The 13,720-nt window shown below is 39.2% G+C and overlaps 1 protein-coding gene across 1 annotated transcript in view; it reads right to left on the bottom strand.

The window, feature by feature from the left end:
• The window catches only part of gbe1b (glucan (1,4-alpha-), branching enzyme 1b), a 94,881-nt gene that overhangs the window by 62,439 nt on the left and 18,722 nt on the right, over positions 1-13,720 (bottom strand). Inside the window, exons 4-7 of the mRNA XM_042486861.1 lie at positions 11,887-12,012; positions 10,042-10,177; positions 6,738-6,828; positions 4,275-4,484 (exon numbers count right to left, since the gene is read on the bottom strand). Coding sequence (XP_042342795.1) covers positions 4,275-4,484; positions 6,738-6,828; positions 10,042-10,177; positions 11,887-12,012 — 563 coding nt within the window. The remainder of the gene's footprint in view (positions 1-4,274; positions 4,485-6,737; positions 6,829-10,041; positions 10,178-11,886; positions 12,013-13,720) is intronic.

Here is a 13,720-nt window from a genome sequence, read left to right as displayed (position 1 = left end):
TCGCTCAGTTTGATTGTAAATGACAAATTCACCAGCAAAAATATTGCAAAGCTTACAAATCCTTTAATACTAGGTAAATAATCATGTCTCAGTATCATGTGAAAGAGCAACATTAACTCTGAATGAGTAATCGACTGACTCTGCTCTGGCTCTTAATAAACATCTCTTGCCACTGAAAAAAAAATCTCCCAATTCTGAGTTCATTGCCTCATAATTCAATTTGCTGTTAACACTTAAAAATGTCTTTTCCGTGCAATTGACATTATAAAATGGGTATTTAAGAGGCAGATTATTCATCTCATTTCCCATGAAAACGTCTGACTGCTAACAGAAAGCTCTTTGCACATATTTCTGCCACAGTACTTTTTTGCTGTTTGTCAGATAGTTTTAAGGGGCTGAGGGGCATGGGGGGAGCAGAGCCGCTATGTTCCGACCCACTGGCTCCATCCAGCACCTACTGGAAGCACTACAGGCAGCTCCAAACAGCCACCATGCACACCTACAGCTAAGCTGAGCTCATTAGCTGGAGCTCACCAGAGGGGAAAAACAGCTTTCCCCCCTTGCTGTGTGACTTGATGGGGCGGGGGAAATAAGTCATGGGTACTAAATACTGAAATGACTGAATTTGGGCTGAGCTGACATTTCAAGTGTGAGTTTATTGATTGATCAGACAGAAGCTCGGCCTCAACTGTACTCCAAAGTTAGCCCAAGTATGTAAAAACATAAATGCTCCAAAGGGAAAAAGAGATCGATGTTGTTGGTTTCTTTTGTGATGGTTTCTGCTCTGTTTCTTTAAAATAAAAACCTGCCATTTATCAGCAGGATGATTCTTCACTTCCCCACATGTCTTCCCTTTTGTGTACGGTTCTGTTATTTTAGATTTTCACAATTTATAGGAGCAGGAACACTGCCAATCCAAAAGCTGATAATAAAGATGGAAACACATTTCACACTGTCAGATGTCATGCCTCAGAAAAAATACCTCTTCCATAATTTGTTCTCATTAAAACTGTAACTGTACTGGGCAACAAAGACTAAAATATATATGTCAGTAGTTTGTAGTGGTGGATCCTATAAGGCATAAACTGATTTTTATGGGAGACTGTATAGATTACAAAACTATATCTTGATCAATGGATTTAGCACTATTTTATACATTAGAAAACCTGAATTATTTGATTCTGCCTCATTTGTGCTCTCATACTGATTATACTTACATTACAAGGAATGCTAATCTCATTTAGTGACTGTCTATAAGCTATCTTTTGTCCTCATTCATTTAGGATCAATGGAGGCACAGAGGCGCAGAAATATTCAGTATTTATATTGCCCCATCCACACATCATTAACAAATATTTGAACATAATAAAAAGACACGCATAGAATAATCTTGTCAAAGGGAGAATTATTGCTCCTTGGTCCTCAAACACAGGGCCAATCTCTCAGCATGAGAACGTGGAGAAGAGTTAAAAAGAGTTTTCAAAAGCCTGGCCCTGGGCCTATTTTTCATATCTTAAGAATTCATACAAAGATTGATGAAAAATGGATGCAAATGATCCGGAGAGAGGTGGGGGGATTACAGAACAAGCCCACATCAAGCTTCTTAGAACTCTCACATCTGAAGGCCCTGATCTGCAAAAAGGCTCAGCTTCTCCGGCTGCCAACCCCCTGCATGCTGAACCATGGGCTCCATTCACACGGTCACCATCTCAAGGTGACTTTGGTGTCTTTGAAAAGGTTCATGAAGGAAGCAGCCACGAACAAATAATGCAGATATGCCCTCGTTCATTCCTGCTTATCACATAAAGAGAGGCTGAGTGTCAGGTGCATCACCTTGTACATTCATACAAAGTGACGTCCTCATAAGTTTAGGAGAAAGTCTTTTTCAGATGGATTGATTTACAAGCAAAATATCTTTTTTATGATTCAAGGTCATTTAGAGCATTTTAGATCAAAGCAAAACTTCTAGCAAAGAATTTATTACCTTTCCTCCCTTATACTCAAATTATTCAGAATAATTCATAATGAGAGAAAAAGAGATGCCATGAACCTCCTGCTGTACAACAATAGTGTCAGCAAGGCTGTCTGCAGTGAGTGTACTCAAACGCAGACACATTTGACTCAGCAGCTGGATAGCAGGTATCTATCTAAATAGCATTCTGTCCGCACTGAGCTGAATGTTTTATGAGGAAAAGTTGAAGAGAAACACACAAACTACAAAAAAGGTGCTCTTTGATAAAGATGCAGAAGTGGAAGCGTAGCAGAAGAAGCAGCAATGAGGAAAATATATCTTTGCTCTGATAGCTAGAATCAGTCAGCTTCTGTCAACCTAATAAGAACATCATGGTCAGACTGTGATGGCTGATAGCAGGGCTGCTTGATTAAAAACAGACTGTGATTCACACCAGGATCACAGCTAGCCTCTGAGGTTCATTTCCTCCCAAAGACAGTAGCAGAAAAGCTTGACACGAACAACACGTCCAAACAACCTGTGAGAGGCAGAGAAGACAAATGAACCGACGATGACATTGCGGAGCTCCTTTGGGCTTTTACAAATGACTCCTCATCTGCCTCCCAGTCGTGGCATATGTCTGCACCGTGTCTAATGAGTGCTTCGGATATGAGGAGAGTTCAATAAGTAATGAAAGAAGAACCTTGTTCTCTTATTATAGCCCCCATGCCTGACACTAAACATTGTATAATGTATTGGAAACTGCTCCAAACCGACACACGCTTATTAAAAGCAAGCTCAAAAAAGGCATTTGATAGACTCAACAGTGTCTGCTCCTCTTTAATGTGCACTGGGATCATTTTCTGGGTACAGAGGCAAGAGGAGAGACACTTAATTAACAGGGTCTACAACAGCACCAATCAATAGTTTTGGTGTACACTAAGCACCAGCAGAGCCTGCAGACTTAAGGCCTTTTATGTTTTTTCTCACACTTTTGTAATTAGCTGAAAATATGAACATCACCTAATCCTGCCAACACTGTAACATCAAATCATTACTCATAATGCATTAAAATTCAGCACCTGTCCAGCCAAATGTGTAAAAGGTAAAATCAAGAGCATTTGAGGAAATGTATATTCACCATTAATGGGCTGTTCTACGCCTCAGGAATATCAGATTAACAGTGAACCGGACTGCATGGCCATTTTGGTGAGAGATATAATCTGTCATTTTCAGATCATGTCTTGCTTTTGACCTTCAGAGAGTCTGAGAGAATATAAAGAGTGGTATGTCAGCTCCCTTTTGGCCTCATTTATCAATCTCTTCATATGTGGCTTAAACATTTTTTCTATTAAATAAAAAAACAAAAAACTAAACTAAAGGATCATTTATCAGCCTTGTTTTCAAAGGTAAACATTTATATATCTGATTAAGTCATGGCCACTTTTAAATCTCTTTCATGAATTTAGTATAAAATTTAATATTTAAAAACAGCTTTTAATCTCCACAGCTAGAGCATAATGTGGAGTCAAAACTGCAGTAATCAGCGGGCAGTTGCTTTTGTATCAAAGACGCTGCTAAAAGTCAGATTTAATCACAAACTAATTATAGCAGCAAGACAGAAGTCAAGGAGTCTCACCTTACTGGTTTGATGCAGATCAACTGTTACTAACACTGAAAACTTTAGAACAGGAAGTAAATGCATTGCTATTTATCAACTTTCTGTATTTTACGTGTGTTTTGAAGCTCAGGCAGCATCTATAAAACACCTCAACATCAATTACTGGTGTTCAAGAACTTATTTTAACCAATTTATTAATTTGGTTTTCAATACAAAGTGTCAGTAATAAAGTAATCACCATATTCCTGTTTGCAAAAAGAGAAAATGAATACAATAAATAAAAAATAAAATTAAATCCCAAATAATAAAACAAATGAATAAAAAATGACAAAAGCTGCAAAAACACTTTCAAGAAATATTTTTTTCACCACCTTTTCACCAACCATATGTTGTGCATTATTGCACAACATATTTTGTAGTCAGTAACCTCTATGTGAAACTTTTACGCTGAAAAGGAACAGCTTGTGTTTATCTGTCTTGATGTGAAAGTGTACTGTAGGTGAAAACATAAGGACATTTCTCGTTCAATTTTGATAAAAAAAAAAACCTCTAGTATGTAATATATCTTAGAAATTACACCTTTTTAATGACTGAATCCTTTATGCTTTCATTCCAACCAACACATAGCCACACTAAGGAGCGACCACTCGCAAACATGGAGGTGAGGTCCAGAAGTTTAATTTGGAACCAGACAGGAAGTACCTCGAGTAGTTGAAGAGGCGGCTGCCCCACAGTTTGTGCTCCCCTCTGGGTGGAGCGTGGAAGAAACATGAGTCGGAGCCATCAAAGCGGTTCAGGCCGTCCTCGGTGTTCTTGGAGGCGTGGCTGTGAACGACATCCAGCAGCACCAAGATGCCCATCGAGTGAGCCACATCAATCAGCTCTTTCAGCTCCTCTGGGGTACCGTATCGACTGCAAACACATACACAGACTTGTATTACTCCGAAAGTCTTTCCATTCCAGGGCCTAATTTAACTCAAACATACACAGGATCCCATGTTAACTCTGAATCTAAATACTGATGCTAAAATTACCCGCAGAGGAAAAACGAACCAACTGTTCTCACAACAATGAACCTCTGAGTCTATTTCCACTGCCAAATTTAAATACTAGACCTTAACTCGCCTCCTCCCCCTAAAAATAGACCTGGTTCATGACTTGTGCAAGGTGATGACTGTAAACAAAATGTCCTTTGCTTTGAGTTTGTTTTTCCTTAAATTAGTATCACATTGTCAACAGGCCTACCATTTTTAATAAAGCGCATGAGCACACTGAATTCATATTTTCCTGAGAACGCGTTTGTGTTTCAAATAACCTCAAGTAGTATGTTATTTCACTGACACAATCTCCGTCTCAGATCAGTCATCTAAAGATAATCCATTTCAACTACATTGCAGCATTTAGTCATTAGATAAATTTAGTATTTTATAACCCTTCTGCAGTCCTTTAATACCACTGAAAGGGCCATAAAGAGGATGATACTGTAAATCTCACAGGACACTCCTCCGAGTAACCGTATGCATGTAAACACACCTCCATATACAAACACATGCATATCTCTGTGTGTACTCCTCATACTGTCCAATAACACCCCATCTGTCCTTCTAGCTATCATTATATCAGCTTCCTTGCAAAACAGGACACATAGCAACAGTATTACCCTGCTTCCCGGTATTTGACCGCTCGGGTTTTAAATGACACTGAGAGATCAATCATGGGTGAAATTACACTATATACATTACACTTTGGGTTTACGCTCTTCTCTAAGCAAGGAAGGAGGGATCTCTGAAAGAAGATAAATACTCCGACTAGTCCACCTTTATCTACGACTCCCTCAACTCTCTGGATTAACAGCAAATGTATTTACAGAGAGATTATTCCTGGTGTCAGACTTTCTAACCTTGATTTGAGGTGACTATTTCTATGAAGTGGGAAGTTGCTCGCTCAATTTAGTCCTTGTGATTGTGATTCCATTTCTTTAAAACTATTTGTATTACAGGGCAGACACTGCAAGTGACAGGCAAAGTGGTGTAAATGACACATGAAACACTGCAAATAAAAAGTACGCCTTCAAGTAATACACTTTAAGATGTGGGGCTGAAAGGATTCATTGCGTCTCGTTTAAATAAAGAAGACGATAGATGATGACAGTAAACACTGTCTTCCAGCATGCTAATACTGAACTCATGATTGAATGTTGCCTTCTACGTAATGTGAAATGTGCATTGCCTTTTGTCTCCCACATCACTTTCAATGCATTGAATGCATTGTTTCTTCTGAAGCACTTTTTTCCAGCAAAGGAATGGTGAACCCCAGTAACAATGAAAAGAATACCGACAGATAATTGTAAATTGTAAATTTACAATTGTAAAATTACAATTGTAAAGGTCAAATGTGTGGGATTTAGGGGGCTATATTGGAAGAAATGGAGTACAAAAAATATGTATATTTCTGTTAGTGTATAATCATCTGAAAATAAAAAATCTGTGTTTTTTCCTTGCATTGGAATGAGCTGTTTATGAGAGTGGGTCCTTGTCAAGGAGTCTGCTATGTTAATACAGTGGCCCAGAATGGATGAACCAGACACTGGGTCTGAATAGGGCCATTCATGTTTTTGCATTTTTGCGTCAGCCACCATGATTAGCAGCCCCTCCTTGAAATGCAGCATAGAAAAACACTGATTTTTTGTTTTTTAAAGTGAAAGTGTTTTACTTTGTGTTTTCACCCATTTCAATAATTGTGTCTGTTTATTAGGGGGAAGAGAAGACCTCTGTGGGTATTTTGACTACCAGTGAAACCTCCTGAACTTAGTGATCTTAATTCATCACAGAAAAAAAGGTGAGCACACATCAGCAGGCACTGGCTTTTGGTCTATCTCTGACAAGCTAAACAGCGTCAGAAAAACATTAATTTGTAAAGTGAAAGAGACGTCTGCTGGTAATTCAGCACCCGGTAAAACCCTTTTGAACACTTGAACACCAAAGGAGGAGGAGTTTTAGCTAATTGCAAACTGCAGTTCTCACTGCTTGATGTCACTTAATTCCCCTGAGAAACCCCCTACTTTACACACCACCCCTTTACACATGCTTTACACTGTTTTTTACAAGACAACTTTGCAATAAAGTGTGTAAAAACATTCATGAATTACTCTTAATACACATTTACCTGGAAGCAGCAAAGAAACTTGTAATCTGATATCCGAAGCTTGCGTAGTAAGCATGCTCCATGACAGCCATCAGCTGGATACAGTTGTATCCTGTGCACAGAGAGCAAGACAAAAACATTATGGATTCATCTGAATTTACTGTGTCCAAAAATTTCCAGCCATATTATTTAAATAACTTTGTCTAACTGATGTAAATAATTCAGATATTAGCTCTTGGTAAACCAATAAATTATGTATGATCAGAAAAAATGTGTTTAATACATATGGCAGCATGTTACAATGTAGCTTGACATCCTGAGCTTCTTTGTTATAAAGAGCCTGTCTGTTTGGATAGCCTCATCATCCTACAATAACAGGAGGGAGTATTATCTAGCATTTTCTCTTATGATTCCTTACAAAATGACAGCGTGTTCATTGGGCTCTAGACCAAGTGGGGGAAATATCTAAGACATTTACGGACAGATTTTGAAGAGGTATTGGATTGATGACCTATTATGTTTTTCTCTTCTGACTGCTATTCATTTTTTTTTTCAAGTCTCCTCCTGAAATATATTACAAAACTTTTACATTTGTACAAATTGTACACATTTTGGAAAATCAGAACAATAGGGGCATTTTAAGTGTCGTCTTGATTTATGTTCTGTATCATAATCTGCTGTCCAGAAAAAAAAAAAAAAAAAAAAAAAAAAGTGAATAGAATTCTTATGATGTGTGGGGCCACACAGGATAGTTCGAGGCATTTTTGGATACTGACAACATAATCCAAAACAGTCTACTGTTCTGATATGTTGGGCCACACTGATGTGCTCCAGCAAGCATCTGGAAACATCTCAACTCAATACTGTTTGACCTGTGTCAGTCATACTGTACTGTATATGTGAGCTCCAGGCATTTCCTTTTTGACACAAGCTCTGGTATCCTAAAGACAAGCTACGGCTACAGGGAAACACCAGCTATCAGAGTCAGGAGGTCATGTACAACATTTCAAAACGACCGACAAAAACTGCTCCTATGAATAAGAGAACAACAGGCTTTTTAACTGCCACTGAGCACTCCAGAGGGAGGCCCTGCGGTTTTTCACTGTTGTGTGGAGCACATTTATTTATTTATATCGTAGCTTCTTTTCAGGCTAGAGAGAGAGAGAAAAAAAACTTTGGCTTCTGAAGCAGTGTGACAAAGCACTGGGGTGAGAGGAAGTTTCTCTTTTTTATATTTATATATACACACTCTCCACAGTCAAGAAAATGAAATGGCAGGCAAAGGCAGCCGTCACTAGAGACGGTGGAGTTTAGCCTCCTGGAGAATCCTATTGTGCAGATTCTCTCAGCTGCTGCAGGTAGATTCTTTGACAGCATTTACTCTGGCAGTTTCCTTTCCCACTAAACAGGATGACACAACCAAGGAAACAGCATTTATCAGATTGCTCCTGGTTTGCTGTGTCAGTCATATCTGTGCCTTTTAATAATGTCAGTGTAGCAGGCTGTATTTAAATGCTAAATAATGCCACATCTCATATGAGCAGAAATGCAAACCAAGACAGGTTTTTTTCCTTCAGGTTAGAGTCACATTTAAATCTCTAACTCTTCATTATGAGTCAAGTTATTATGAAAATGAATCACACATCACAGTTAGTGAGTCACATGTGTAATGAGAGCACGTAAGGCGCTGCGCACAAGTCAAAGCACTATGATTTTACTTTAGAGTGCAACGAATCTCAATCATAGCTGCAAGCAGCAGTATAGACACCATCATTCAGTCCAGAAATGTAGTAATGAATAAAAACAGGTTGGATTTTAGCATTAATTTTTGCAAAGATAAATCTTCAACAATTTGTCTTCGAAAAAACATCTGTTTTTGTTTTGTGTTTTTAAGTTTTCAAATTTAAGAAATTAAACACGGCACCTTCATCAGCTGAAGTGTTCACAATTTGGTCTGTGTTGTTTTGGATGAGACTAGACCAATTTTCATCACTGCAAGGCCCCCACCGGATTTTTTTTTTTTTAACTTAAAGAAATACATTTAGTGTTGAACCAATAGGCAGACTGGCATTGCCATCCATAAAGCCACTGTGTAGCATGGCTTAAAAATCAGACTTAGACTCAATTTCATTTAAAATTTTCAATGTAATTAACAATTTGTTAATTCATGGTTTTAAATGTCCCGTTGCTGTGAAAATCGCCTTTTTGAAAAATTGGAAAGAAAATCAAAAATATTGCCAATATTTCACTTAAAACATATTTTCAAGATCACCTTAAGCTGTTTGCATCACATAGTGACAGCTACCAGATGAAAAGTTGTCTTTTTATATGGAAATATTATGTAGTATGGAATAGTATGGAAACATTACACAATTCTGTTAGTACATGTTAAAGTGCAAGTAAGGTGAGGCTAAACTGAATTTATCAGCTCACAAATATTGTGGACCTTTTACCAGTCCATGTTGACTCATATCATAATATTCAATAAATAAACTGTCAGAATCATATGTAGTCAAACTGAGTTTAGCTGCAACAGCCAGTGACCTTCAACCAGATGTTCAACCAATCAATAAGCCCACAGTCGAGTCCAGACGCCCAAAATCTCAGAGGGCTATGCTGAATTAATCTGAGCAAACAAATCAGAAGTGAGTCAGTACTGTAGAAGTGTATATAAATATTTACAATAACTTAAATTTAGCCCTCATTACCCGTCTGTATTGTTTGACTATGTGACACAAGAAGCTGAAATATGGCTCCTCTCTTCTACTGGCTGCCTGAGTCGAGATCACGGAAATGGAAATAAGTTGTCCGTTTTGGATCCATAACTGCTGTGTGGTGTGTGACTTGTGCCATGGAGCCCTCTTTACAAAACACTGTCCAACAGTCAGTGATCCCTTCAGGTCATGCCAGTAAACAGGATGTTGACTTGCTGATGTGGTTTTGTGCAGAGGGGGTGTGACAGGTCTGCCACTGAAAATACTACTGCTAGAAGAGCAGTTATGGACCAGTGTTGACAGAGATGGCACAGGACACTGGCAGTTATAAAAAATGGCTCTCAAATCCCCTCAACTAGTGGTTTTTTCCAGCCAAACTGCTGGCTGTGATTTGATGTGTAGGGAGGTATATACAAACACCTAAATGCTTCACTTCCTCTCCATTCTTGGTTTGAGAAGATACAAAATGTTCTCAAGTCGAGTCAACAAAAGCTCTCACTGACACTCAGGTGAAGAGGATCGCAGCAGGATGACTGCTGCACACTTTAGACAGCAAAATAAGAGGGACACCAAAAGCGAAAGGAATAATCTCATGCAGCTTCACATCTTACCCAGGTCTTTTATACGAGGCAGTACGTTGTGTGTGAAGTTGGTGTACGAGGCAATCTTTCCCTCAGGTGAAGCGATGCCCACGTGGGCCTCGTATATTCTTAGGCTCGTAGGCTTCCTCGGCCGAGGGTGGACTTGCTAGAGGGGAAACCAAAATGAGACAGAAAATCACGAAGGCACTTTTTCCTAAAAATTGCTAAAAATACATTACACCTGGTGAGTAATAATAAGCCATAATGTCAAAGACACAGTGTGGGTTTTTCCGATTCTCTGCATCTATATCTCACCACAGAAGCGGATAATGGTTCTACATGTTGAACATGAAAAGATCTATGATTCGCATCTGTTTCACAATGGGAAAGGGATTTGTTTCCTCAAAATTCCCTGATGGCTACCCAGCAGAACATATGAACCTACTCTTTTAAGTACATGATTGAGCCACTTGTAAATAAAGCGAATATACTGCCAGTGAGAAGGCTCCACTAATTAAAATGGTGCCAAATAACAAGCGATAAAGAAAGCAAGGTGGTCTTTAATAGCCTCTCATTGTTTTGCTTGTGCACACTTACGCTGAGGGCGTCAAGTAGCATTGAGACACATTCAGACCCTCTCAGCATCAAGCACCCACATTAAGAATGGCCACAACAGCTGAGAATGGGAGACGTAAGGCTGATTTCAAAAGTAAGTGTATGCTTCACACTAAAAGAAAGCAAAGCAGAGAGTTGGCACTGAGCAACCCAACAGAAAGTCATTTTAGAGGCGTAAAAGAGGAGATTGGCTTGATGAAAAATTATCTTTTTAGTCAATTTAACCCTTTTTAAACTATCAACAACCTTATTGATGTGATAAGACTTTTAAAATGTAACACATTCTCACTCCCAAGTCATCAAATACTGATGCTTGGTCAGCGGCCCATAACATTAAAAAATGATGTGCAAAGGTACCCCTTCTTCATAAGTTTTGGTGGCATAGGGATGGCGTGTCAATTTATGCTTGTTACATGCAGCATCCTTTTTCATAATAAGCTCCTGTTTTCACAAGAAACGTACAGTTTCTGCTCTTCTCTTTTCAAAATAAAGCTGGAACATTCTTGGGTTTATTTTTAGGTTTATCTTCTTTAGTAAAAAAAAAATAAAAATACGTGGTTAGGTTTAGAATAACTCATCATGGTTTGCTTAAAATATGTCACTAGCATAGTATACTACATATACTAACATGCTATGTTGTTATTAAAATAACTTGAATAACTTGGTTTCACACAGGATACAACAGCGGAATCCTGGGTAAAAGTTTGTTTGACCCACCCGCCTCCCACCGAACCTATGTGGACTTTCTTGCTCCTTCTTCTATCGGAGTTGCCCAGAAAGTCGATAAAGGATGTCTCACACCGCCTCTTGAGGGTGCCTCTGTACTTCAGTGTCTTACACCAATAGGCCACTGACCAAGTATCAGTAAGTAAGTAAGTAAGTTGGGAGTGAGAAAAGATTGTAAAATTAAGCCCAAATATTTTCAAGTTAAAAAAAATATAAATGATCAGCTTTAACTGTTTTTTAACTGGTTGTCTCTCCCTGGAATCCGAAACCAAATTCAACCATTTGTAGCATTTGCTGCTGGAAAAAGACACAGATCATCACTGTTTACATTAAACAAGGTCCTCTTGCAATGTTGGCAGCTCTGAAAATGTTTCCAGTGACAGAAGATGAAGAAAAATAAACCAATCTCTCTGTGAACAATTCCACTATACTGGTGTTTTTTAAATCCGATCTTTACCCAGATTTTTTTAAAACCAGATTTTACTTATTTTCATATACAATAAAATAAGTAAAGCATTCAAAATAATAACCTACAATGTATGGCTGAGGGGGATCCCAGTGAACCCAGTCGTAGATGACAGATTTCTCCTCCCTGGTCACATATTTTGCCCAGGGTGAGATCCGGTACAGACGCTCACCCTCCTTGGTGTGAACTACCACCTGGGAAAAAAGACAAATGAGTGTTAAGTTATAGCAAGGGCACTTAAACAATGACACAGAGAGGGCATATTCAAAAGACACGACAGGCACTTTACATTAGCTGAGAAGGGGAAACATACGCTGTCTAATAGGCAGAGACGATATGGACAACAGGATACACACTGTAGCTGGAAATTTCATTTCGAAACCTACAGGAAGGAGGGATAAATAACAATTGTTTTTCAAATTAAAGTAAAATGAAAAGCATAATTGAAAACATCACTGCAAAAAGGAAACAAATAAGCCAGAAATAACAGTCCTCTGTTAAGCAGACCTGGCTACAAATCACAGAGGCCTCTGGGACTCCTGCGTGTTTCTGCACATATGCGATTTTAAAGTCAGCATTTATTTACATCTTCCAGCCATGAAATGCTTACATCATAAAACTGTGCTGTTACTCCCCATCCATTACACAGAAAGATGGTGCAGATTGTTCAACCAATAAACCAAACATTTTTCAATGTGTCAACATGAAAACCAGCCCCCTTCAGAAAGCAGCTCCCTGCTCTCCAATGCAAAACTCACAGCTTCAAACCCATTATACTGCGCTCCCAGAGAGCACTGCAGACATTACGTGGTGTGGAGGACAAAACGCTTCAGTATTGACCAGGATACTTGTTGTGGTGGATCTGGATTCAATTGTAATTATGCTGTGTTTTATTTTCGTGAAGGAGTGCAACTCCTCTGTTGGTTTTAACACAGCCACTCGCTGGCTCATCTTGAGAGGGGATTTGAGCCAGGGAGCAATTTAGAAAAATAGGAAATCTAAATCATTATCCTTTGCCTTTCATCTATTATGTCTGCAATTCAGGATTGGATGGAGGTCAAATAAGTATAGTTTGGAAATCTAACTGAAAAGTTACTTTGCCTCCATCAGTCAAATAAGAAAGGAGAAAGCCAGCGTGTGAGTTGGAAAAACCCACCAAGAAAATCGATCCTGTAGTGTTATTCACAGTATGTGTTCACCCTGTTTTGTCCCCTGCAGAAACGGGCATTAGAACCCAACTAATTCTGGCTACTGTTGTGAAGTAATGACTGTTCAAATACCACCTGCCTGCGAGCCGTTGGCCAGACCCCCCTCTGGGGTTTTTTCATTATGGCCAGGCCACCTGGGGGTTAGCTGCCCGGCTCCCCTTATGACATGCTTCACAGTTTATAGGATTAGGAAAAGATAGTTGGATAAATGGACTGGCATAAAGCCTGACAGAGCAGTGGTCCTTCAGACAAATTGGCCAGCATTAGGAATATTAAAGAAAAATCAGACTGCTGGGCGGGCTGAGGGGGTGCACCAACAGGAAAAACAACTCAGACCCAGGCAATATGTGAGAAGTAAGTAAAAACAAGTGATCGCTTAGATAACACCTCAATTCCCCGCTCCAAAGTCCTGCATAGTTTCAAAATAAAGAGCTCATTGTAAATACTGTACCCACAAAAGGACACTGCTTGTTTATGGAGACAAATTGGGCCCTGAACAAAGGGGATAGAAGGGCAAGCTGCTCTACATGAGAGTGATTGGAGCTAGGCTTGTGCTTCCACGAGGGAGCGCAGTGGAACTAATTCTAAAGTGGAGCTCACAGCAAGACAGCCATTCATAGGCAGCAGGGGTGCACAAGGAAAGGCCAGGTGCCAGCTATTCCATCTGCTTCTTATCGTCCTTAGACTGACCTCC

The sequence above is a fragment of the Plectropomus leopardus genome, chromosome 5, assembly GCF_008729295.1.
Source record: "Plectropomus leopardus isolate mb chromosome 5, YSFRI_Pleo_2.0, whole genome shotgun sequence".
Lineage (NCBI taxonomy): Eukaryota > Metazoa > Chordata > Actinopteri > Perciformes > Serranidae > Plectropomus > Plectropomus leopardus.
This window is presented reverse-complemented; position numbering and strand designations above follow the sequence as displayed.